Below are 25,499 nucleotides of genomic sequence, written 5' to 3' on the forward strand. Positions count from 1 at the left end.
ATAAGCACATCGACCTGGACCCAATATACCGACCACTGCAACGGAGAGCTGGAACTGACAACCGGAAGCAGCAGATTCAAACCACTACAAATGGTGGAGGAAAGATCACAGAAGCGCTTCACAGGAGGCTCCCAAGCACTGAGGATGTCACCTAGACAGGGGATGAAACGTCTACAACACCAATTCCCAGCTCGATGAACAGAACCACAACAACGAGCACCCGAGCTACAAATCTTCTCACAAACTTTGAACTATCTCATACAGTCATACAGCCTCTCTGACACTCTCCCCTTTTTTACTTTCCCCCACACTTTCGCCAACAGCGTTAGTGCTTATATTTTCCCCAGCACCCATGTTGTGTGTGCGTAGATGTGAGACAGTGAAGGACAACAGGTGTATAAATCTTTGTTCATTTTCCACCACCAGGAAGAAAGGAAACATTCGAGTGGCCGGTGACAAGCAATGCCCTTCTCATCAAAGGGCAATGCTGTGTGATCAAACAGTGAAGGGAGAGGGCAGGGATTAAATCAAAATGGAGTTGGAGGGGGGAGTAAAACATTCCACTCCCTGTGGTGCCCACTTCTCCCTGAACAGCTCGAGGGTGTTGGGAGACACCGTGTGCACCTTCTCGAGAGACACCTGGGCACGACTCAACCCTTTTATGTCAGCCAGGGCTCCCTGTTTGGGTCAGGTTAACAGCCCTATTCAGGGAATTCTTATGAGGTCCAGCTGGCTGATCACCTTACAGTCACTACAGAGTTATGTTCGAATATTCAACCGTGATCTCTTTGTCAGGTTCAGTCCTTTAGCTTTTGAGGAGAAATTTGGGAATTTGGCTGTCAGAGGATGATACATTCGGTGCTAGCATTTATAATATTCAGAATTACAAAATGGTGAGATTCTTAAAGGGTAATAAATGTGGGTGAGTTGGTGAGCGGAATTTGGCGTTGAGGAGACACAGTACAAACCTGATAAAAATCCAGGTTGGTCAAACTATGCAGTACAGGTATGGATAAAGAAAGAGGCGGAATTGGACAGTACACTGCATAGAGGAATAACGGTCTAATTCCGAGACCGGGGCACTTTGAGAAATGCGTATGTTGGAACATATTCGGTCACTGGGAGCAAGAAGAAATAAACCAAACAGTGTGCTGCACTGACCAGACAAGGAAGGCAGATGCTTGTGGGTCAAGGCGAGAGTTGGATGGACTCAAGCTAAAGCTGACTCTGACCAGACCAAACTTCCAAGTGTTCCTTGTCACAGAGTCATACATCACGGAAGCAGACCCTTTGGTCCAACCAGTCCATGCCGACCATGTTCCCAACTAAACTCACCCCACCTGCCTGTACTTGGCCCATATCCCTCCAAATCTTTCCTATTCATGTACTTATCCAAATATCTTTTAACTGTTGTAACCATACCCAGATCCACCACTTCCTCTGACAGTTCATTCTACACACTCTTTGTGGGGGGAAAAAAAGGTTGCCTCTCATGTCCTTTTTAAAACTTTCTCCTCTCACTTTAGTTTCTCCTCTGCCCCTAGTTTTGAACTCCCCCCATCCTAGAGAAAAAACCTTGCATTTACCTTATCTAAGCCCCTCATGATTTTAAAAACCTACATAGATCACTCCTCAACCTCATGCTTCAGTGAAAAAAGACCTCAGCCTATCCAACCTCCTCCTTAAGTCTCAAACCCTCAATTCCCGGCAACATCCCGGTAAATCTCTTCTGAAGCTTCTCCAGCTTAATAATATCCTTCCTAAAACAGGGCGATGAGAACTGGACACAGTGCTCCAGGAGAGGCCTCACTAACATCCTGTACAACCTCAACATGACGTCCCAACTCCTATACTCAAAGGTCTGACCAATGAAGGCAAGCCTGCTAAATGCCTCCTTAACCCACTATTGACATGTGATGCAAATTTCAAAGAATTATGTACCTGAACCCCTAAGTCTTTCTGTCCTACGACACCACCCAGGGCCTGACCATTAATTGTTTAAGTCCTGTTGTTTGTTTTACCAACCCTGTTCCCAAAACCATTCAAGCCTGAAAGACACTGCAGAGAAGGGGATAGTGCCAGAGGATTGGAAGGAGAACTGGAGGGATACTGGTTCTTCGGTTGAAATGACTCCGTGTGTGTGTGTGTGTGTGTGTGTTTTTATTGGCCAATCCTAACTACCCAGAGGGACAGTTAAAAGTCAGCCACAATGCTATGGATCTGGAGACTTATGTAGGATGGACCAGGTAGGAATAGCAGATTTTCTTCCCTAATGGAGATTCATGAACGGGTGGGTTTTTTATGACAATCAGCACTGGACACCTGTCAATACCAGATTGTTTGAATTGAATTTTAACTTCAAGTTGGGATTTGAACTGGAAATGTGTTGCTGGAAAAGCGCAGCAGGTCAGACAGCATCCAGGGAACAGGAGAATCGACGTTTCGGGCATAAGCCCTTCTTCAGTTGAGGAATCCTCAACTGAAGAAGGGCTTATGCCCGAAACATCGATTCTCCTGTTCCCTGGATGCTGTCTGACCTGCTGCGCTTTTCCAGCAACACATTTCCAGCTCTGATCTCCAGCATCTGCAGACCTCACTTTCTCCTCCTTGGGATTTGAACCCATGTTGCCAGAACATTAGCCTGGGGTTCCACAGTTATTAGTGCCAATACCATGAAGATTTGGGTTGAATTGTGAAGAATATCTTTACATGAACTGTAAAGGAGTGTTGAGGTTTGTTGTCCATGTTGATTGCATTATCTGGTCATGTACTTCATGTAACTAAATCTACCATACACACAATCCTTCCAATCTCCCCTGCACTTTGTTAAACTATACCCCTGTCCTATATCCAAGTGAATGTGCTAAGTTAGGATTTTTCCATGTGCTAAGAATTTAATCCTCCATCATTGTCATCATTATGTAACCGATGCAATGTTGACTATGAGCATCTATAATAAAGGGATGCTGATTTCTATACTTGCCTCTCAATAGTTCATCTTCACTTTGAAGTTATGACCCAAGTGCCTGAGTAAATAGAATGCAGCAACTCTGCAGCTGTGCTACGCTTTAGCCTCCTACCATTCTTCCTCATCAAGCCATCAGCATAACCCCGCACTCCCTTCATCTCCTGATTTCGTTCCTGATTATTCACCTCAACCACTTCCTGTGGTCACCAGTTCCACATTTGCACAATTATCTGGGTAGAGAACTTGTTCTCAGTTCCCTATTTGATTTTTTTCTTTTCAGTGAATATTTTGATTAAAGCCTCTAGTTTTGTTCTTTCCCACGAGTGGAAATACACAAGCAGCAAGAACAGCCCAGTCCATCACACAAACCAACCTTCCATCCACTGACTCCATCTATACTTCCCACTGCCTTGGGAAAGCAACCAACATCATCAAAGACTCCTCCCACCCCGATTATAATCTCTTCCAGCCTCGGCAGAAGATACAAAAGTTTAAACACATGTACTGACAGATTTAAGAACAGATTCTTCCATGCTGCCATCAGATTTCTGAATGGACCACTCAAATTTCAAATTTAAACACTGATCTTGCTCTGTGTACCTTCTCTATAGCTGTAACATTGTATTTCTCACTCTGTTCTGTTACCCTAATGCACTTTGTATATGATCTGATCTGCCTGTACTGCACGCAAAACAAAACTTTTAACTGTATCATGTGACAATAATAAATCAAATCAAATCAAATCTGATCAGCCCATCAAGCCTGCGCTGCCATTCCAGATCACAGCCAATCAATCACTGTCCGTGTAGCTAACTTCAAATCTTTTCATAAATTTAGTCATAGATGTACAGCATGGAAACAGACCCTTTGGTCCAACCTGTCCATGCCAACCAGATATCCCAACCCAGTCTAGTCCCACCTGCCAGCACGCGGCCCATATCCCTCCAAACCCTTCCTATTCATATACCCATCCAGGTGACTTTTAAATGTTGCAATTGTACCAGCCTCCACCACTCCTCTGGCAGCTCATTCCATACACGTACCACTCTCGCGTGAAAAAGTTGCCCCTTAGGGGTCTCTTATATCTTTCCCCTCTCACCCTAAACCTATGCCCTCTAGTTCTGGACTCCCCTCACCCCAGAGAAAAGACTTTGTCTATTTATCCCATCCATGCCCCTCATAATTTTGTAAATCTCTATAAGTTCACTCTTCAGCTTCATACGCTCCAGGGAAAACAGCCCCAGCCTGTTCAGCCTCTCCCTGTAGCTCAAAACCCTGTGGCAACATCCTTGTAAATCTTTTCTGAACCCTTTCAAGTTTCACAACCTCCTTCAGCTAGGAATTACTCTTCAGAGTTTGCTTTTCATGAGAAAAGAGACCCCGCCCCTTACGATAGGACTGACCTTGGAGTTCTGGTATTGTCCTCATCAGTCTTTTCTGCACCCTCTCCATGTATCTGAATTAAAGTATGGCTTTTGGAGGTCTGTGTAGTACTCCAAATGCAGAACGAACATCTGCCTTAGGGGTCAGATCTGCTCTGTTTTATTTCCTCTTGACCCCTCTGGTTACTGGGTTAGCAGTATGCTCAGTATTGCTCAATTAACTGTTTAACTCCAGACTGACCGAATCTGTACATCTCTACCCCAGGAACTGGTCCATGAGAAACTGAAGAGCCAACAGATGTCAAATGAATTGGAAAAGCTTAACTATGAATTGGAGAAAATTGGTCTAACAAAAGAGCGACTGCTGCAGGAGGAACACAACAGTGATGATAAGTACGAGAGCCCCCCTTTCTATTGGAGTGGTTTGATTCCATGATGCATTATTTAGTCTTTCCTCCATTAGCTGCCACACATAGAATAGTTTGTAGTTAATGGGAAGTGTCGATGAAAACGTAAACAAACGACTTTAGGTTTCGAGTCTCGTAAAAAGAAATCTAATTGATGAAGGGATTAAGCCCAAAACGTCGACTCTCCTGCTCCTCGGATGCTGCCTGACCGGCTGTGCTTTTCCAGCACCACACTCAACCCTGAATCGTTATTTGGTCTAACAGTTGTTTACACCATGACATATTACAAGCATATACTTCCTGACTCAACCACAATGTCAGTGCACTCCTCTCCATTTCTTTTTTGAAGCAACAGTCTGGCTGTGTAATTACACTTCTCCGTGGCCATGTGATTAGAACCCAGTCCTTCTGGCCCCAGGGTTGGAACACTACCATTGTATCACAGAACTCTCGAGGAGAACCCCATTTAATGCCCTTCACTACACATCATTAAATATTGTTCATACACAAGTTACACCTGGAACGTATCTGTCAACAAATACTGAACAGGAATGCCACCTAATATAAGACAGCATTGGAAACTTTTCAAACTGTCAATTTAATGAGAAAGGAACATTGATGTTGATTAGGGTGAAGTGCTACACTCTAAGGAAAACTGGAATCAGTGACTGTACCCTTGAACTTACAAAATTTGAATGGGGGGAAAATAGGCAAGAGGTTAGAGACCGAGGTAAATACCATTGTAAAAGACTTTGCGGTCAGAAAAACATTTTAAAAATGCTAACCAGCTTTAGGATTTATTTCTAGAGGTTTGTTTGAGAATGTGACTAGTTGAACTGATAAGGGGGATGTCCACTGGGTGGTGTTTAGTTGGACTTTCAGGTTTTTGATCAGGTCTGACACAGGATATTAACCTGTGAAATTAAAGTGCAAGGCACTGAGGGGTTAGTGTACTGACCTGGACAGAGAACTGGTCAGCACACAGTATTCTAACAGGACTAGACAGGGTGAACACAGGAACATTGTTGCTGATGACCCGGGAGTCTAGAACCAGGAGCTACAGTCTGAGGATATGGGGTAGACCATTTATGGCCAAGAGGAGGAGAGATCTCTTCACCCAGGGAGTGGGGAGCCTGTGGAATTCTCTACCACACAGGGTGGCTCAGGCTAGGGCACTGAGTGTTTTCAAGAAGCAATGGGACGTGGTTCTTGAGGCTGGAGGGATTGTGGGGATATGGGGAGAGAGTGAGAGCAGAGTGCTGACTTGGATGGTCAGCCGTGGGCAGGTTGGGTGGCGGAACAGGCTCGAGGGGCTGAATGGCCTACTTGTGCACCCATTTCCTATGTTTCTGTTGCATGTAAACCAGAAGGAATCTATGGAGTCAGTACAGCACCGAGAGAGGCCATGTCAGTTCTCTGGAGTAAATGTTAAGGGCTTTCGAGGAATATAAAACCAAGAGTTTCTTGTCGGCAGCTGGTGGTGGTGGTGGCCTGGCTGGAGAGGCTGGTTAACCTGATGGGGTCGGTGCAGGAAGGAGTTAATGTGGGAAATGCTGAAAAATGTGTTGCTGGAAAAGCGCAGCAGGTCCGGCAGCATCTAAGGAGCCCTTCTTCAGGAAGGGCTCATGCCCAAAACGTCGATCCTCCTGCTCCTTGGATGCTGCCTGACCTGCTGCACTTTTCCAGCAACACATTTTTCAGCTCTGATCTCCAGCGTCTGCAGTCCTCACTTTCTCCTCCTTAACGTGGGAAAGCCTACTTGAGGAGCTCCAATGGGGCAGCTCCAACCTGGGGCTAGAGATAGAATGAAGCAGGAGGTCGATCTCCGGTCAGAGCCTGATTGAGGGACACGGCGCCAGGAAGTGGGTGACACAGTGGGAATGGGGAGCGTCTGCTGGGAGCTCCCAAACTCTGACCACCCCACCCCCCTAATCCCACTACTCTCCTACTCTCCCTGCTTCTTCTCACCTACCTCCATCCCATCCCTTGCCTTTATCACAGGGTCATCCCATAGCTCCTCCAACACCTTCCATACCTACAACCACTTCCATAAGACCATAAGACATAGGAGCGGAAGTAAGGCTATTCGGCCCATCGAGTCCACTCCGCCATTCAATCATGGCTGATGGGCATTTCAACTCCACTTACACGCATTCTCCCCGTAGCCCTTAATTCCTTGTGACATCAAGAATTTATCAATTTCTGCCTTGAAGACGTTTAGCGTCCCAGCCTCCACTGCACTCTGCGGCAATGAATTCCACAGGCCCACCACACTCTGGCTGAAGAAATGTCTCCGCATTTCTGTTCTGAATTTACCCCCTCTAATTCTAAGGCTGTGTCCACGGGTCCTGGTCTCCTCGCCTAACGGAAACAATTTCCTAGCGTCCACCCTGTCAACGCCATCTAGAAGGACAAGGTCAGCAGATATGTGAGAACCCCACCCCCTGCAAGTTCCCTTCCGAGCCACTCACCCATCCTGACTTGGAAATATATTGCCAGTCCTTCACTGTCACTGGATCAAATTCCTGGAATTTCCTCCCTAATGGTAAACCTAGGTCTATATGGACTGCAGCGGTTCAAGAAGGCAGTTCCCACCTTTTTTAGGGGGCGGCTAGGGACGATCAATAAATGCTGGGCCAGGCAGCGATGCCCACTTCCCATAAGTGAATGTCCATATCAGCACAAACTGCTTTCCAGCTGCCCATGATTTGGGTCAGCCCCATGCCTAGGTCATCTACCCCAGCAAGTGGTATCAGTGACACAGGGCCCATGGGTTAGTCTGCCTGAGATTGTTGTCCAAGATGTAGCGAACCCTGCCATCTGGTGGCCATGTCACAAACTGATCAAGTTCTGCCTCTACAGCATCAAATATTTGAAAGGACTCTGCCAACAGTGAACTTTTCTTGAAGCTTAACATAAATTTACATGTAATTGCACCTTTCGTGTTCCTTAGCTCAAGCCAAAGTGATCCTGTCCTTTCCATCTCTGGGACATCAAAGAAAGATCAGCAGGAGGAGGCCATTCAGACCTTCAAGCCTGCCTCACTATTCAGTATGATCATGGCTGATCATCTAACTCCATACCCTGTTCCTGTTTATTCCCTTTCTCTCTCGTCAGTAATGTTCCTCTGAATCAATGCTAAAACTTGGCTTCCTTTTCCAACTTGGTGTCCAGGTCTTTGTATCATACACAGACCTGCCTTTCTTTGAGCCAGCTCACCACGTCATGTTTCCATGTGGGTATCTGCATCTGTAACCATCTGTATTTATCACACTACTTGTGGTTCTGGTTTGGCTGTACAGACACGCTGTGAATTCCTACAGGGCTGAATGGCCTCTTTCTGCACATCAAATTAACACCAACCCTTTGAAGAACATCCCACTCAGACCCAGACCCCACCCTATACTGATAACCCTGTATTTCCCACAGCCAATCACCTAACTGGCACATCTTTGGACTATGGGAAGAAACCAGAGCACTCTGAGGAATCCCACGCAGGCACTGGGAGAATGTGCAAACTCCACACGGTTAGTATAGTTGTACAGCACAGAAACAGACCCTTCAGTCCATGCCAAAACTAATCCCAAACTAAACTAGTCCTATCTGCGTGTGCTTGACCCATATCCCTCCAAACCTTACTTTTCATGAACTTATCCAAATGTCTTTTAAACATTGTAACTGTATCTACATCCACTACTTCCTCTGGAAGTTCATTCCACACACTAACTGTATAAAACGAAAAAGTTGCCCTCATGGCCTTTTTAAATTCTTAATATTGAAATCCCCCACCCTAGGGAAAAGACACATGCCATACACCTTATCTATACCCTTCATGATTTTAAAAACCTCTCAAGTCGCCCCTCAACATCCTATGCTCCAGTGACAAAAGTCCCAGCCTATCCAGCACCTGCCTTTAACTCAAACCCTCCATTTCCAGCAACCTCCTGCTAACTCTTTTCTGAACCGTCTCCAGCTTAATAATCTCCTTCCTATAACAGGGCGACCAGAACTGGACACCGTACTCTAGAAGTGGCATCAGCAATGTCATGTACAACCTCAACATCACATCGCAACTCCTATACACTGAGCAATGAAGGCAAGCATGCTAAATGCCTTCTTAACCACTTACACGCGATGCAGACTTGAGGCTGGAATTGAACCCTGGTCTCTGGTGCTGTGAGGCAGTAGTGCTAGCCACTGTGCCACCCCTAATGTTCTAACTGCCTGTGGCTCTGGTTAAATTTGTATTTATGTGTTTGTTTTTTGATGTTATTATCATCACAGATTCAAGGTGTTTGAATAAGGCTGTGGGATACCACAGGAGTGATTGGCGTAAATGTTGTTCATGTATGTCCGGCCCCAACTATTTAATCGTAAACACAGAGCCTGTGAAAACAGGAGAGAGTTGCAGCAATTTCGAATGTAGATGGTGTACGTTTTTCTGCAAGCAATATGTTTTTTGCAAAATACTTGCTAATTCCCAAAGAGAGCTGAGCAAAGTAGGAGAGGAATTAAATGCAAGGGTTATGAAGGTTATGCTTCAGTTATGTGGGGCACTAGTGAGACCACATCTAAAATATCTAAAATAAGAATCGGTCACTTCTTATGTAAGGAAGGATGTGAATACATTGCAGGAAATTCAGAGAAGCAATACTTGACTAATTCCTGGATTAGGTGGGTTGTTTTATGTGGAAAGGTAGTCAGGCTAGTTCAGGATGGTAAGATGTGATTTGATTAAAACAAACAAACTCTTGAGGTGTCTCGACAAGATGGGCGTGGGAATGATGTTTCCACTTTTGGGGGAACCTAGAACGAGGGGTCACTGTTTAAAAATAAGGGGTCGCCCATTTAAGATGGAAATGAGGGGTAAATTTGTCTGCTTTCCTGAAAAAGTGGTGGAAACAGAGCCTGCAATACTTTTAACATAGAGTGAAATTAATTCTGGAAAGGTAAGGGCAGGTGGGGGTGAGGATAAGTGGGAAGATGGTGTTATCAATTCAGCTCGGTCAAGGTCAAACTTGGATTTCTCCGCTGCCTTTGGGTAGCTGACCTCTTGTGTTTTTGTGATTTTTCTCCAAAATCGCTTTTGTTTTCTCTATAAATTTCCCCCCCCGCAACAGCTGACACTCTGGGGTCCTAACATTTAATGTGATCAGCTCTGTGGAATACTGTCGCCCATTCCCCAGTCAGCGTAAGTCTCAAAAGCTTGAAAGAATTTTTCCGGTCTTCCCCTGACAGTCTCTAACTCTATGTTGGTCCCCATCGCCATCAGCTCTTTCTCAGAGGTTTGTCAGGTTTTTCCCCAGTTGGGAAGTGGCTGTGCGCGAGTGTGGGGAGAGAGGAACTGGAGGAATGGGGAGGCTGGGCTCTATAAAATCATAGGAGCTCCCGCCTCTCCAACTTGGTATGATTGTAAACTTCACCCAAACATCACTGGGCTTCAAATCACAAAAGAAAGCAACCCTTGTTCCTCTTTTTCTTTCAGCAAGTACAAAATCTTGGAGACCAAGATAGAATCAACACTGAAGAAAACACTAGAGATTAAAGAGGAGAAGATTCAGGCACTCGAATCGAGACTGGTGGAGTCTAGCAACCTGAACCAGCAACTACGCACGGAACTGAGCACGGTAAATCAACCAGTGATTAACCACTGATTAAACAGCCAGTGGTCGCACTGGGAAGGAAGGGCCCAGTGGTCGCACTGGGAGGGAAGGGCCAAGTGGTCGCACTGGGAAGGAAGGGCCAAGTGGTCGCACTGGGAGGGAAGGGCCAAGTGGTCGCACTGGGAGGGAAGGGCCAGTGACCGCACTGGGAGGGGGGCACAGCCAGTGGAAGTGCTGTGAAGGTCAGTGATCTCATTGTACAATGGCTCCTTTAGCAGACAGTGGGAAGGGTTAGCATTGATTCATTGAAATGTGGATTGGCTGGGTTATCTTTTCAGTAATACCTGGGACGTAATAATGTGAATTGTTTGAGACTGGGCATGAATGAGGGTAACAGGCTGAGCAGGAACAGCTGACTACTTCTTCTTAAAATTCTCCACAGCTAAGAGTTACTCTCAACTTGGCACATAGTTAGGGGAATGTGCAGACAGGTAGCAGGTGTGAGGTAATGCACTTCGGTCAGCAGAAAAGGGCACAACGCTAAAGGGTTTGCAGGAGTAGAGACCTGTGTAAACCATTAAAAGTGGAGAGTGCTGTAAATAAACTGGAGAAGTTCCCCAGAAAATTAAGGTTTACATGAGATTTGATAGAGGTGTTCAATATGATGAGGGGTCTGAACAGAGTAGATAGAGAGAAACTGTTCCCATTGATGGTGGCTTCAGTAATGAGAGGGACTAGATTTAAGGTCATTGAAGATGGAGACTGGAGGAGAATCTTTCTCTTGCAGCGAGTGGTTTGGGTCTGAAATGTGGAGAAGGGAATGAGATCATTATCTAAACAGGAACAATGCACAGGGCTCAGGGCAGCAGCTCGGGAAATGGGACTAAGTGCATTGTTCTTTGGAAGAGCTAGTAAAGACACAGTAGGCTGAATGGCCCCCTTCTGCACTATAATAATTTGATTCTCTTCTAGCCTTTATCGTCTCTCAGTTCCTGCGCATCTTTGTATCAGCAGTGTATCGCCGAAGAGCTTCCCCCCCCCCCCACCTGCACAAGTGTGACACGTCTACCCTTGATTGGTGGGTAATGCCAAATCTGTGATCTGCATTCCAAGCTGAGCGGAACATTGAATACCAGTGAGGTGGTTATGATATTGGAAATTAGCTCAAATCACAGATTGAGAAGTTGCAATTGTTTTTTCCTGAAATCTAGAAATAATGAGCTCGGATCAAGAAAATTTGATTTTCTTTTTATTTTGTGGGACATGGAGGTTGATATTGCTCTGCCTTGAATTGTGCAGTCCCAGAACACCCCAGTGCTGTTGGGGAGTGACTAACATTGAATGGAACACAGGAAAGATCTGCAGGTTTCTGTATTTAAGAACACAATTCATTACAAATAAATAGTTTCTGGCTACAGGTAAACAATTATGAACCATTGGCACATAACTCCACTAATTAAAACTCTAAAAGCCTGTATGAAACCCCATTGACACATACATGCGTGCACACACATCTGCATCCACACACATCTGTGTCTCTCTCGTCTCTCTCTCTCTATGTTTTCTGGGTGGGGGAAAAGACTGGGAAGGCAGTGTGATGGCCCCTACTCATAGGGTTCACAGAGATGGTCCTTTTGGCTTGCTGCTCTTCAGTCTTCAAAACTGAACAAAGAACAGTACAGCACATAAACATCCCCTTTGTTGACCCATGATGCTTTTCTAACCTAAAACCTTTTTCCCTCTGAGGTCCACTCCCTCTATTCCCTGTCTGTTCGTGTATTTCTGCCGAAATGCCTCTTCGATGTTGCTGTTGTTACAATCTCCTCCACCTCCTCTGGTAACGTATTCCTGGCACTTACCACCATCTGTGTTTTTTAAAAAAAAAAAGCCTACCTTTCATATCCACATTAAACATACCCCCTTTTACCTTAAACCTATGTTCCCAAGTAATTGATATTTGTATCCTGGGAAAAAGACTCTTGACTATTCATTCTATCCAGGCTCATGGTTTTGTAAATTTCTACCAGATTGCTCCTCAGCCTTCGATGTTCACCTGAAAACAGTCCAAGTTTGTTCAATCTCTCCTTGAAGCTAATACCTTCCAAACAGGCAACAACCTGGTAAACCATTTCTGGACCCTCTCCAAAGAGTGGCAACCAGAACTGGACGCAATATTCCAAACGCAGCCAAACCAACTGCCTCATGAGTTGCCAATTTTTATACTCTATGCCCCAATCAATGAGGGCAAGCATGCTATTGGTCTGACATGCTCTTATCTACTTGTGTTGCCATTTTCAGGGAACTGTGGACCTGTATACCCCTCTGTACAGTGATACTTCTAAGGATTCTGTCATTTAGTGTATACTTCCCCCCTCTATTAGATTTTCCAAAAATGCATCACCGCACATTTGTCCAGATTAAATTCCATCTGCCATTTCTCCACCTAAATCTCCAGCCTATCTATATCCTGCTGTATCCTCTGGCAATCCTCCTCATTATCCACAGCTCCTCAACCTTTGTGTCATCTGCAAACTTACTAATTAGGCTGTCTTACGTTCTCCATCAAATCATTTGTATATATTTAATAGAACAAGGTTCCCAGCACTGATCCCTGCAGAGCACTGTTCTCCAGTCAGAAAAACCTCCTTCCACTGTTGCTCTGTCTTCTATGACTAAATCAGCTCTGTATCTATCTAACCAGCTCACTGCAGATCCCACATGGCTTCATCTTCTGTATCAGCCTGCCATGAGGAACCTTGTCAAAGGCCTTGTTAAAGTCCTTACAGACAACATCCACTGGCCTGCTCTCCTCTTTGTCACTTCCTGAACAAACTCAAATCAAGTTTGTGAGACAGGACCTTCCCTTCACAAAGCCAAGCTGCCTATAATTAATGAGTCCAGTTTTCCAAATGTGAGTAAATCCTTTCTGAAGAATCTTCTACAGATACTAAGAACTAGGAGCAGGAGTTGCCCATTCAGTCCCTTGAGCCTGCTCCACCATTCAGTACACCAATAGATAATCTCACCTCAGCGTCACTTCCAATTTCCTGCCTACTCCCATAACCACTCCAGCCCATTACTTCCACTTGCTTGCAGGAGGCACAGAGTGACTGGTTCACAATTTATAAAATCTCTCTTATTGGTTAAAAGCTACAGTTTACAGCAACCGCTGGGTGAAAATAAACTGACTGTCTTCAGGGTTGAGGTGATTTACTGCACAGTGAAGCTCAGCATCTTCCTTCTGGAAGTCCAATGGCTTCTGTCTAATCATTCACACTCTCAAGCTGTTCAGCTGCCTGGCAGCCAATCACACAGTTGTTGGCAAGCAGGCAGTCTTTATCATTGGTCTGGAGAATGGTGTCCAGTTGTCAATCAGTTACTTGGTGCTGGCCAAACCTACCTTTGTGTACACACACCTTTTGAAAAAGTGCAGTACTCTTTACCGCAATCCTTGGTTTTAAGGTCATAAGTTTCAAGAACAAGATAGGCCATTCGGCCCCTCGACCCATTCAATGGGATCCTGACTGATCAGATATTGCTCACATTCCATTTTCCTCCTCTCTCCTCGTAATCCTCAATTTCCCAACTGATCAAGAAACAAGGTCTCTGCCCCACAGCTGTCTGTGGCAAGGAGTTCCAAACACACTCAGCCCTTTCCCATTAGGGATGTGGGGGGGTGGGGCCAATGAGTGCTGAATGTCGCAGTTCCATGTAACAGTCGGTGCTTTGTCACACTGAGCTTTGGTGCCCCTGGGTGGGGGAGTGATATTCCATATTTACTTTGAATCTTTCTGATTGCAGCTCCTCTTCAGTGTTCATGGAGGGGATGCTCGTAAATTTCTGGTTGCACCCCGTGTGGAGAGGAATGGGCAGGTCGGAGAGACTCCTCGTCGGCCTGCACCCAGACCTGGCCAAAGTGGCCAATAACAGGCTGGGCAGAGGCCTAGGGAGGGGCTCATTTGTCTGCCTGCCTGCCCCTTTATTACAGTCACCTCCACGCTCAAGGTGTCCAATGAGAGGGAGCGTGCACCAACACAATAGAGACCTTTTGAGAACATTGGCACAGCAAGTGTGTCTTCAAACAAGCTAATGTTAATTTGATTTGATAAATTTCCAATCACCGTTTGTAAGGGGGTTAATTGTTAGTTTGTATTTTTCTTGCAGTGCCCATCAGCTGCTGTCTAACCTAATTTTGGGTGGTTTAAAAGAATAGAAAGTGCTTCATCCTGGAACACCATGGGCCAAGGAAATTATTCCCAACAGAAGTAACAACTCGATCACTAAGTCTGAGCCTCCCAGTTGTGTTCCATGCCGAGTCTCGGGCGGCTTCGCTTTGGCTGTTACTGTGGCTGTAGCACTGACCACTCTAACACCGGACGGCCCTCCCAGATACAATTAACACCCTTCCCTTCCTTTCCAGGTGAAGTGGAATTTCGAAGCACTACTGCAACGTCAGGATGAGGAAGGACTGGCCAATAACTCTGTCCCGAAGTGTCCACAGAGCCCCCACCCAGAATTCACGGAGAAAGAGAAGTGGGAGAAGGAGAACAGGGAGACCACCTTGGAGCTGCTGAAAGTAAAGGACAACATTATTGAGGTGGAGAGGAACGTGAGTGTTTATTTAAAATTCATTCACCGGATGTGCGTGTCACTGGCTAGGCCAGAGGGCAGTTAAGAATCAAGCACATTGGTGTGGGTCTGGAGGTCTGGACTCTCGTGTAGGCCAGACTAGGTATGGATGGCAGTTTCCTTCCCTAAAGGACCATCAGAGATCCAATTGGGTTCTTCCAGAAATTGAAAATGGATTCATGGCCAGCATTAAATTCTTTATTCCAGACTTTCTTCTTATTGCTGTTATCTGTCCTGGCAGGATTTGAACCTGGGTCCTCAAAACTTTACCTGGGACTTAGTTAAACTGAGTCCGGATTAACAAGGGGATTAACAAGTAGAAACCAAAACAACTGCAGATTCTGTAAATCAGAGACAAAAATAGAAATTTCTGGAAAAGCTCGACAGATCTGGCAGCATCTGTGGAGAGAGAAATATTTTGTCTCTGATTTACAGCATCTGCAGTTTGTTTGGTTTTTATTTGTTAATCCAGAGACAGCCGGGAGGTGACTGCCGAGTGGTAATATTGCTGGACTGTTAATCCAAAGACAAAAACAGAAATTGCTGGAAAAGCGCAGCAGATCTGGCAGCATCTGTGGAGAGAGACATCAGAGTTAATCAGAACTGAGGAAGTGTCACTCCACCCGAAACATAAACTCTGATTGATTTAGAGTCCTAGAGATGTACAGCATGGAGACAGACCCTTCGGTCCAACCCGTCCATGCCGACCAGATATCCCAACCCAATCTAGTCCCACCTGCCAGCACCCGGCCCATATCCCTCCAAACCCTTCCTATTCGCATACCCATCCAGATGCCTCTTAAATGTTGCAATTGTACCATCCTCCACCACTTCCTCTGGCAGCTCATTCCATACATGTACCACCCTCTGCATGAAAAAGTTGCCCCTTGGGTCTCTCTTATACCTTTCTCTCCACAGATGCTGTCAGACCTGCTGAGCTTTTCCAGCAAATCTGTTTTTGTCTCTGGATTAACAGTACAGCAATATTACCACCCGGCAGTCACCTCTCCAATAGGGGCTGCATTTGATGTTTAACGCTGCTGTGGGGAGACAATGTAGAACAGAGGAGAAATCGATCCCCTTAAAAGAGAGAGCTGGAATTGTACAATGCCTTTTACAACCACTGGGCCTTTTGAAGTATTTTATAGTCCTGAGTACTTTCTCCGTATAGTCACTGTTGTAACATAGGAAATGTGCAGCTAATTTTCACACAGATAAGATTAAATCGGTTCCAGACCTGATGATAAAGTATGAAATGAAGCTCATGTCCCTTTCTTAATTTTTAAAATTTATTTTTACAGAATTACAGGGTCACCTACATCTGCCTCCCACCCACTAACTCGCATAAGGAGTGTTCATACCACAGTTCAATACACTCAACCAACCCGGGAATCCTCCCGACCCCTCCTCACAATTCTCCGAAGGAGAAAACTGTGTGTGAGGAAACATATTTCCCTAGTGTCACAGCTTTTAAAAAAATCAGTGAGCTGTCCCTCTTTATATTTTTTCAAAAACCCATAAGGAGCTAAGAAACAAGTGAACAAATTCACAGGTGACAGCCCCTTAACAGGGCTCTGTAACAAAAAACAGTGTTGAAAGGACTGTTACTAAACTACGATGTGGTGGTGGTAGAGGCTGGAGATCAGGGACCATGCAGCACCATCTCCAGGGAACCCACTGGCTGTATGTTGTAATCACTGGAGAAGGGGTGGTCAGGTCTAATGATGGTCTTCATCAGCCCCCTGTGTAGACCTATTTATTGTCACCTTGGCCAGGTCCAGGAGCAGACCCACGAGCTGTTATCCAGTCAGACCACACCAAGTGGTAACAAATCAGGGGTTTTGGGTTGAAGAGCAAACAAAGGTGGATAAGAAGCCCCGAACCATATCTGATTCCAGTGAACAATGAATTTGAACTCTTTGAGGTTGCTGAGTCCATGAATCACTTTAAGCTTCTATTGCACAGCACTGCCCTGCCTAAACCCTCCATGTGCCAAATGCTCAATTGTGAAGGGCAGACCCTCTTTATATGTACTCAAAACATCTCTGAATGGATTGACTAGGAAATGTTTAGACACACCTCAGGAGCAGATGGGACTTGAACCTAGGCTTCCTGGTTCAGAGGTATGGACATTACCACTACACCAAAGAGCCCTATCTAACCTCAAGGTATTTAATTAGTTGATATCCTCCACTTGCTTATCTTTAATAACATTATCTGTTTGTTAGAGGTTGCTTTTTAATGTTAATTTGTTAAGTGATTTTGATTAAAAGGTAAATATTAGCCACAGGATGGGTGAAAATAGCTCCTTTTTCCTAGAATTATTTGCGTTCACCTGAAAGGACAGAGATTCTGGTTTACCATTTGGGCCTTTCTTGTGTCCAACTGCAGGTCATAGAGATGTACAGCATGGAAACAGACCCTTCGGTCCAACCCGTCCATGCCGACCAGATATCCCAACCCAATCTAGTCCCACCTGCCAGCACCCGGCCCATATCCCTCCAAACCCTTCCTACTCATATACCCATCCAAATGCCTCTTAAATGTTGCAATTGTACCAGCCTCCATCACATCCTCTGGCAGCTCATTCCATACACGTACCACCCTCTGCGTGAAAAAATTGCCCCTTAGGTCTCTTTTATATCTTTCCCCTCTCACCCTAAACCTATGCCCTCTAGTTCTGGACTCCCCAATCCCAGGGAAAAGACTTTGTCTATTTATCCTATCCATGCCCCTCATAATTTTGTAAACCTCTATAAGGTCACCCCTCAGCCTCCGACGCTCCCGGGAAAACAGCCCAGCCTGTTCAGCCTCTCCCTATGACCTTGTGACTTAAGTGACAATGCTGCCGTCTGAGACACAGCTAACACACGGTTGAGGAAGCAAATGGTCCCATGGCCATGAAGAATAGCAGCGAGGCCCTTCCCAGTGTCCTGCTTACTGTTTATCCCTCAATCCACAACAGTAAAACAAAAAGCACATCACCTGGTCATATTCTAGGGGCAGCACAGTGGCTCAGTGGTTAGCACTGCTGCCTCACAGTGCCAGGCACCTAGGTTCGATTCCAGCCTCTAGTAACTGTGTGGAGTTTGCACATTCTCCCTGGGTCTGCGTGGGTTTCCCGGGTGCTCTGGTTTCCTCCCACACAGGGTGGATTGGCCATGCTCCGTTGTCCATTGTGTTCAGGGATGTGCAGGCTCGGTGGGTTAGCCATGGGAAATGCGGGGTTACAGAGGGAAGGGTTGGTCTGGGTGGCATGCTGTTTGGAAGATCAGTGCTGAATGGCCTGCTTCTACACTGTAGGGATTCTATCTTTCTCATTCTTGTATGTGAGAGCTTGCTGTGTGTAAATTGGCTATGACCTTTCCTATGGGGGAGCTCGACTTCAAAAAGACTGCCAATACTTTAGGATTTCCCAGAGCTGTGAAAAGCATGATAGAGATACAATGCTATTCAAACTGGGTTGGGTTTTGAATTTGATTTGCGGTTTTGTCTTCCTCCCCACTCTCCGTAACCCTAAGACGACTCTGTATTTCATTCTTTTGATTGTTTTTTAAACCAAGGATATTCTTTGAAGAGTTACCAAAAGCCTGATTTATGATGTTTCTGGGACATTGAAATAAATATTTTGTTCTGTTTGGGCCTGTTGACCAGTTGGTTTAAAATTTTGTGACAGACAATTTATTTTTACACCGAGGATGGTTTGCATGTGGAATCAACTTCTTGAGGAAGTGGTGGATGTGGGTATAGTTACAATGTTTAAAACCCATCTGGATAAGTACATGAATAGGAAAATATTCGGAGGGATATGGGCAAAAAACGGGCAGGTGGGACTAGTTTAGTTTGGGATTGTGTTCAGCATGGACTGGTTGGACCGATAGATTGGTTTCTGTGCTGTATGATTCCATGACTCTATCTCTTTGTTTCACTTCGACAATTTAAATGAATTGACTGTTCGTTTTTTTTGCTCCGGCAACTGGAGCCAGTTGTGATTTGCTGCTGGTTGTATTGGCAGAACGCTGCATTGCAGGCAGAGAAAGAGCTGCTGAAGGACCAGCTCAGGCAGCTTGAAGCACAGAACAACGCAGTCAACTCTCAGCTAGTGGCACTGCAGCGACAGACAGCCTCCCTGCAGGAACATAGTACCACACTGCAGATACAGAACGCCAAGCTACAGGTCAGTACTCCCTTCCCTGGTATTGTGCAGCGAGATAGGATTAACGAATGATCTCATAGTGATGGGACTCCTAGGTAGCAGTGATCATAATGTTGTACATTCAGGTTGAGGGAGAGAGGAGTGAGTCTGAGACCATCTTTTTAAACTTAAATTGGGGTAATTATAAGACTGTAATACATAGGAGCAAAAGTAGGTAATTCAGCCCATTGAATCTGCTCCAAAGTCAGTGAGGTCGTGAGTGATCTGATAATGCTCCACATTTTTGTCTCCTTCCTATAACACTCAATTCCCTTACTGATTAAAAATCTGGCTATCTCTGTCTTGAACATACTTAATGACCCAGCTTCAATAGCCCACTATATTTAAAAAAAAGTCCATGGATTCACAGAAAAGAGATTCCTCATTCGGAATACGAAATGTTGCATGGATAAACCATAGGGTTCACTGGAGTTCATATGAGTTTGAAAGATACCATTTCTGGAAAGGGAACCCAAAATGAAAACCTATCGGATTAAATTGTAGGTTTGACTCCAACTATGGGACCGAAGGTAGACGTTGCTGTGAGCACAGGAGAGGTGAATAAGGTAACTGAGAGATGTAAAGGACTTTTGTCAAGATTATTTCAAGAATGAATTAGTGTTTATGGCTAAAGGGATCAAAGGGTAGGAGGAGAAAGTAGGAACAGGGGACTGAATTGGATGATTGGCCATGATCATAGTGAAGGATGGATAGAATTTGAAAGGCTGAATGGCCTACACCTGCTGCTATTTTCTATGTTCCTCTGTCTTTATGAAAAATCACCTTTTATTCCTCAAATGATACAGCTAATCCCATCACTATTTTGAGGAATACAGGAGCTCGTGCAAATCTTTTGCTGGAGAAAGGCATGATTATTCCTCCAGAGAGTACATTAAAAACCAAATATTAATAAATGGAATTAGTGGAGAATATATAACCATTGTTTTGTACAAAGTGCACTTAGAGGGGGACTTGACATACAGAACAGTAATGATAGAATCTGATGAGAAATTTAAAACCCTGGAGAGAGATCAAAGGAAATTTGCCGGAATGATACCAGGAATGAGGCATTTTGGATACAGTTAGAGAGATTGGGTTTGTTCTCCTTGGAGCAGAGAAGATTAAGAAGTGACGTTATGGAAGTGCTTGAAATTCTGAACAATTTTGACAGGGTAAAGAAGGGTATTCTGTTTCCACTAGTTGCTATATCAGTAACTAGGGGTCACAATTTCAGCAAGAGAGCCAGAAGAAACTTCTTTACTCAGAGTTGTTAGGATTTGGAATGTGCCGCCTGGGAGAGTGGGGGAGGTGGATTCTATAGGGGGTTTCAAAAGACAGCTGGATATGTGTTTGAAAGTGATGAAGTTAGAGAGTCACGGAAATAGGCCAGAGAATGGGACCATCTGGGTAGCTCTTTTGGGAGCCTGTAAAGACATGATGGAAAGACATCTCGGCCTAACCTTTCACCTAATTTATCCATTCATTTCAGCCAGCTCTGCTTTAATGGGGAGCCTCCTACTCTAATGTAAAATTCTATTGTTCTTTGTTTTGTTAACTAGGAGGGGAAGGTAGTATCTAACTTAAAGAAAAAGCATATAATTATACAAAGACATGTAGCAAGTCAAAAAAAAATTGGACAGTATACTAAAAGCAGAAAAGAATGACCAGGTTTAATAATGAGGGAAAAGTTAGAGTAGTTGAGAAAGCTAACCAGAATAATATTTTCAAAAAGCTAGTGAGTGTTTCTATAAACATATATTTTTTTAAAGAAACGTGAACAAAATGAGTGGTCCAATGGAAAGTGAGTCTGGGAAAATGTGGAGCTGGCAGATGAATTGAACGGGTACTCTGCATTGGGGTCCTACTATCCTGGGCATGAGTAACAAGCCAGGCACAGCTATATATAAGAAATGGAAGTGAGGATGGAACTTAGTAATATTATAATCAAGAGTAGCGTTGAGTAAATTGATAAAGCTGAAATCTGTTAAGTGCCCAGATTCTAATTTACTTTGTCCTCTGAATATTAAAAAAAAAACTGGCAAGCAATATATTTGATGCATAAAAACTGAGGAGATGTTGGGTGTTTTGAATGGCATTAAGGTAGACAGGTCCCCAGGGCCTGAAGGGATCCAGCTCAGAATGCTGAGGGAGAAAATTGCTGGGATGTAGGAGGAAATCTCTGCATCCTCTTCAATTACAGGCAAGGACTCCAAGCTCAGGAGAATATGTTGTTCCTTTGTTTAAGAAGGGCAACAGGGATATTCTGGGAAATTACAGCCTTCCATCAGTGATGAAAGAAATTATTGGAGAAGATTCACATTTGGAAATATATCGACTTAATTGCGATAAGCAGCACTGCTTTGTGCAGAGAAAGTCATGTCTGATAAACATGGAGGTTTTTGAGGGAGTGACGAAGATGATTTGAAGAGGGCAGGGCGTTGGATGTTGTCTAGAACAGTGGATATTGTCTACATGGACTTTAGCAAGGCCTTTGACAAGGCCTGCCTCGACAGGCTGATACAGATAGTAAAGTCACATGGGACCTGCAGTGAGCTGGTAAAATGGATACAGAACTTGTTTGGTCATAGAAGACAGAGTATCAGTGGAAAAGTGTTTTTCTGACTGGAGAGCTGTAACCAGTAGTGTTCTGCAGGAATCAGTGCTTAGATCCCAGTTGATTGGAATATATATAAATGGTTTGGAAGAGAATGTAAGTGATCTGATGAGCAAGTTTGTGGATGACACAAAGGCTGAGGGGAGGATTGCCAGAGGATACAGCAAGATATAGATAGGCTGAAGACTTGGGCAGAGAAATGGTAAATGGAATTTGGAGAGGGTGCAAAGGATGTTTATCAGGATGCTGCCTGATCTGGAGGGCTTGTCTTATGAGGAGAGATTGACTTTACTCTCTGGAGAGAAGGACGAAGGGAGGTGACCTGATCGAGGTGTACAAGGTCATGAGAGGCATGGATAAAGTCGATAGCCAGAGACTCTTCCTCAGGGCAGGATTGACTGCCACGAGGCATTATAGTTTTAAAGTGTGGAGTGAAAGAGGGGGTGGAGTTGCATTGCTGGTCAGGGACGATATCTTGGCTGTGCTAAAGGAGGACACTATGGAGGTCTTGGGTAGTGAGGCATTATGGGTGGAGCTGAGAAATAAGAAGGGTGCAGTTACACTGTAGGGGCCATATTGGACCTGGTTCTGGGGAACGAGCCAGGACAATTGGTAGAAGTTGCGGTGGGGGATTTCTTTGGGAACATTGACCACAATTCTGTAAGTTTTAGAATACTTGTAGATAAAGAAGAGAGTGGTCCTAAGGGAAGAGTACTAAACTGGGCCAAGGCCAATTATATCAAAATTAGGCAGGAGTAGGGAAATGTGGATTGGTCACAACTATTTGAAGGGAAGTCCACGTTTGAGATGTGGGAGGCTTTCAAAGATAGGTTAAAGATTGTGCAGGATAGGCATGTCCCGTTGAAGACTAAAGGATAGGAAGGGCAAGATTCGTGAACTGTTGATGACAGGAGAATTTGTACGACGAGCCAAAAGGAAAAGGGAAGTGAACATAAGGTCTAGGCAGCTAAGAACAGAATGGGCCCTGGAGGAATATCGGAAGAGTAGGATAAGTCTTAAACAAGGACAGAAATGGCTAACACGAGGGGTCATAGTTTTAAGCTGGTTGGAGGAAAGTATAGAGGGGATGTTAGAGGCGGGTTCTTTACACAGAGATTTGTGAGAGCATGGAATGCGTTGCCAGCAGCAGTTGTGGAAGCAGGGTCATTGGGGACATTTAAGAGACTGCTGGACATGTATATGGTCACAGAAATCTGAGAGTGCATACATGAGGATCAGTGGTCGGCACAACATCGTGGGCTGAAGGGCCTGTTCTGTGCTGTACTGTTCTATGTTCTAAGGAATAAAGCGGGCTAAAAGGGGTCATGAAATAGCTTTAGCAAGCAGAATTAAGGAAAATCCCAAAGCATTTTATTCTTAGGTAAGAAGCAAGCGGGTAACTAGAGAAAGGATTGGTCCACTAAAAGATAATGAAGGAAGGCTGTGTGCCGAACCTGAGAGAATTCTGAATGATTATTTTGCATCAGTGTTCACTGAGGAGAGGAATATGATGAATCTTGAGATTAGATAGAAGTTTGATTACTCTGAATCACGGTGGCAAAAGTCGGGAAGATGTGTTGGGTAGGCTAGAGGTTATTAAGGTGGACAAATCCCCAAGACCGGTTGGGATTAGATTAGATTACTTACAGTGTGGAAACAGGCCCTTCGGCCCAACAAGTCCACACCGACCTGCCGAAGCGCAACCCACCCATCCCCTACATTTACCCCTTTAACCTAACACTACGGGCAATTTAGCATGGCCAATTCACCTGACCCGCACATCTTTGGACTGTGGGAGGAAACCGGAGCACCCGGAGGAAACCCACGCAGACACGGGGAGAATGTGCAAACTCCACACAGTCAGTCGCCTGAGTCGGGAATTGAACCCAGGTCTCTGGCACTGTGAGGCAGCAGTGCTAACCACTGTGCCACCGTACCGCCCACTGATCTATCCCAGGTTGCTGAGGGAGGGGAGAGAGAAAATAGCTGGGGCCCTGACAGATATCTTTGTGGCATCCTTAAATACAGGTGAGGTGCCAGAGGACTGGAGGGGATAGCTTATGTTGTCCCCCTGTACAAGAAGGGTAGTAGGGATATTCCGGATAACTACGGACCAGTGAGCCTGACGTCGGTGATGGGGAAGTTGCTGGAGAGGGTACTGAGGGATAGCGTCTATTTATATTTGGAAAGGAATGAGCTTATCAGTGATAGGCAACATGGTTTTGTGCGGGGTAGATCGTGCCTTACCAACTTGATAGAGTTTTTCGAGGAAGTGACCAAGTTGTTAGATGAACGAAGGGCTGTTGATGTCATATACATGGACTTTAGATAAGGTTCCCCATTGTAGACTAATGGAGAAAGCAAAGTCACATGGTGTGCAGGGTGTTCTAGCAGGTGGATAAAGAACTGGTTGAGCAACAGGGGACAGAGTAGTAGTTGAAGGGAGTTTTCTCGAAGTGGAGAGAGGTGACCAGTGGTGTTCCACAGGGGTCAGTATTGGGGCCACTGTTGTTTGTGATATACATAAATGATCTAGAAGAGGGCACTGTTGGTATGATCAGCAAGTTTACAGATGACACAAAGATTGGTGGAGTAGCAGAAAGCATAAGGGACTGTTAGAGAATACAGGAGGATCTAGATAGACTGGAGAGTTGGATGGCTTTCAATCCAGACAAATGTGAGGTGATGCATTTAGGCAAGTCTAATTCCAGAGCGAATTATACAATGAATGAAAGAGCCTTGGGAAAAGTTGATGGGCAGAGAGATCTGAGAGTGCAGGCCCATTGTACCCTGAAGGTTGCTGCACAGGTGGATAGAGTGGTCAAGAAGGCATATAGTATGCTTGCCTTCATTGGACGGGGTATTGAGTATAAGAGCTGGTAAATCATGTTAAATTTGTACAAGACATTGGTTCGGCCGCATTTAGAATATTGTGTACAGTTCTGGTCACCACATAACCGTCTCTGCAGCCTCCAAAGTGTCCACATTCTTTTGGTAATGAGGATGTTACCTGGTATGGAAGGTACTCGCTATGAAGAGAGGTTGAGTAGGTCAGATTTATTTTCACTAGAAAAAAGGAGATTGAGGGGGGAGGTTTACAAAATCATGAAGGGTATAGAAAGGGTGAATAGAGACCAGCTTTTTCCCAGGGTGAAGGATTCAATAACGAGAGGTCACACTTTCAAGTTGAGAGGTGGAAAGTTTAAGGGGGATACACGCGGCAAGTACTTCACACAGAGGGTGGTGGGCGTTTGGAACGCGTTGCCAGCAGAGGTGGTAGAGGCAGGCACGGTAGATTCATTTAAGATGCGTCTGGATAGATGCATGAGTAGGTGGGGAGCAGAGGGATACAAACGCTTAGGAATTGACCAACAGGTTTAGACAGTTGATTTGTATCGGCTCAGGCTTGGAGGGCCGAAGGTCCTGTTCCTGGGCTGTAAATTTTCTTTGTTCAGAGGAAGGTGTAGAGGAAGGTTCTTTACACAGAGTTGTGAGCGCATGGAATGCATTGCCAGCAGCAGTGGTGGGAGAGGCAGAGTCATTAGAGATATTTAAGCGACTGCTGGACATGCATATGGACAGCAGTGAATTGAGGGGTGCGTAGGTTAGGTTATTTTGTTTTAGGGAGAAAGTGAGGACTGGAGATCAGAGCTGAAAATGTGTTACTGGAAAAGCGCAGCAGGTCAGGCAGCATCCAAGGA

The 25,499-nt window shown here is 45.0% G+C and overlaps 1 protein-coding gene across 1 annotated transcript in view; it reads left to right on the plus strand.

Annotated features, from left to right (window-relative positions):
- LOC122553347 (protein Daple-like) overlaps positions 1-25,499 on the plus strand; it is a 256,327-nt gene that overhangs the window by 166,153 nt on the left and 64,675 nt on the right. Inside the window, exons 16-19 of the mRNA XM_043696930.1 lie at positions 4,616-4,743; positions 10,243-10,384; positions 14,781-14,969; positions 19,005-19,166. Coding sequence (XP_043552865.1) covers positions 4,616-4,743; positions 10,243-10,384; positions 14,781-14,969; positions 19,005-19,166 — 621 coding nt within the window. The remainder of the gene's footprint in view (positions 1-4,615; positions 4,744-10,242; positions 10,385-14,780; positions 14,970-19,004; positions 19,167-25,499) is intronic.

This window comes from Chiloscyllium plagiosum, chromosome 10 (genome assembly GCF_004010195.1).
Source record: "Chiloscyllium plagiosum isolate BGI_BamShark_2017 chromosome 10, ASM401019v2, whole genome shotgun sequence".
In the NCBI taxonomy this organism is placed as follows: Eukaryota; Metazoa; Chordata; class Chondrichthyes; order Orectolobiformes; family Hemiscylliidae; genus Chiloscyllium; species Chiloscyllium plagiosum.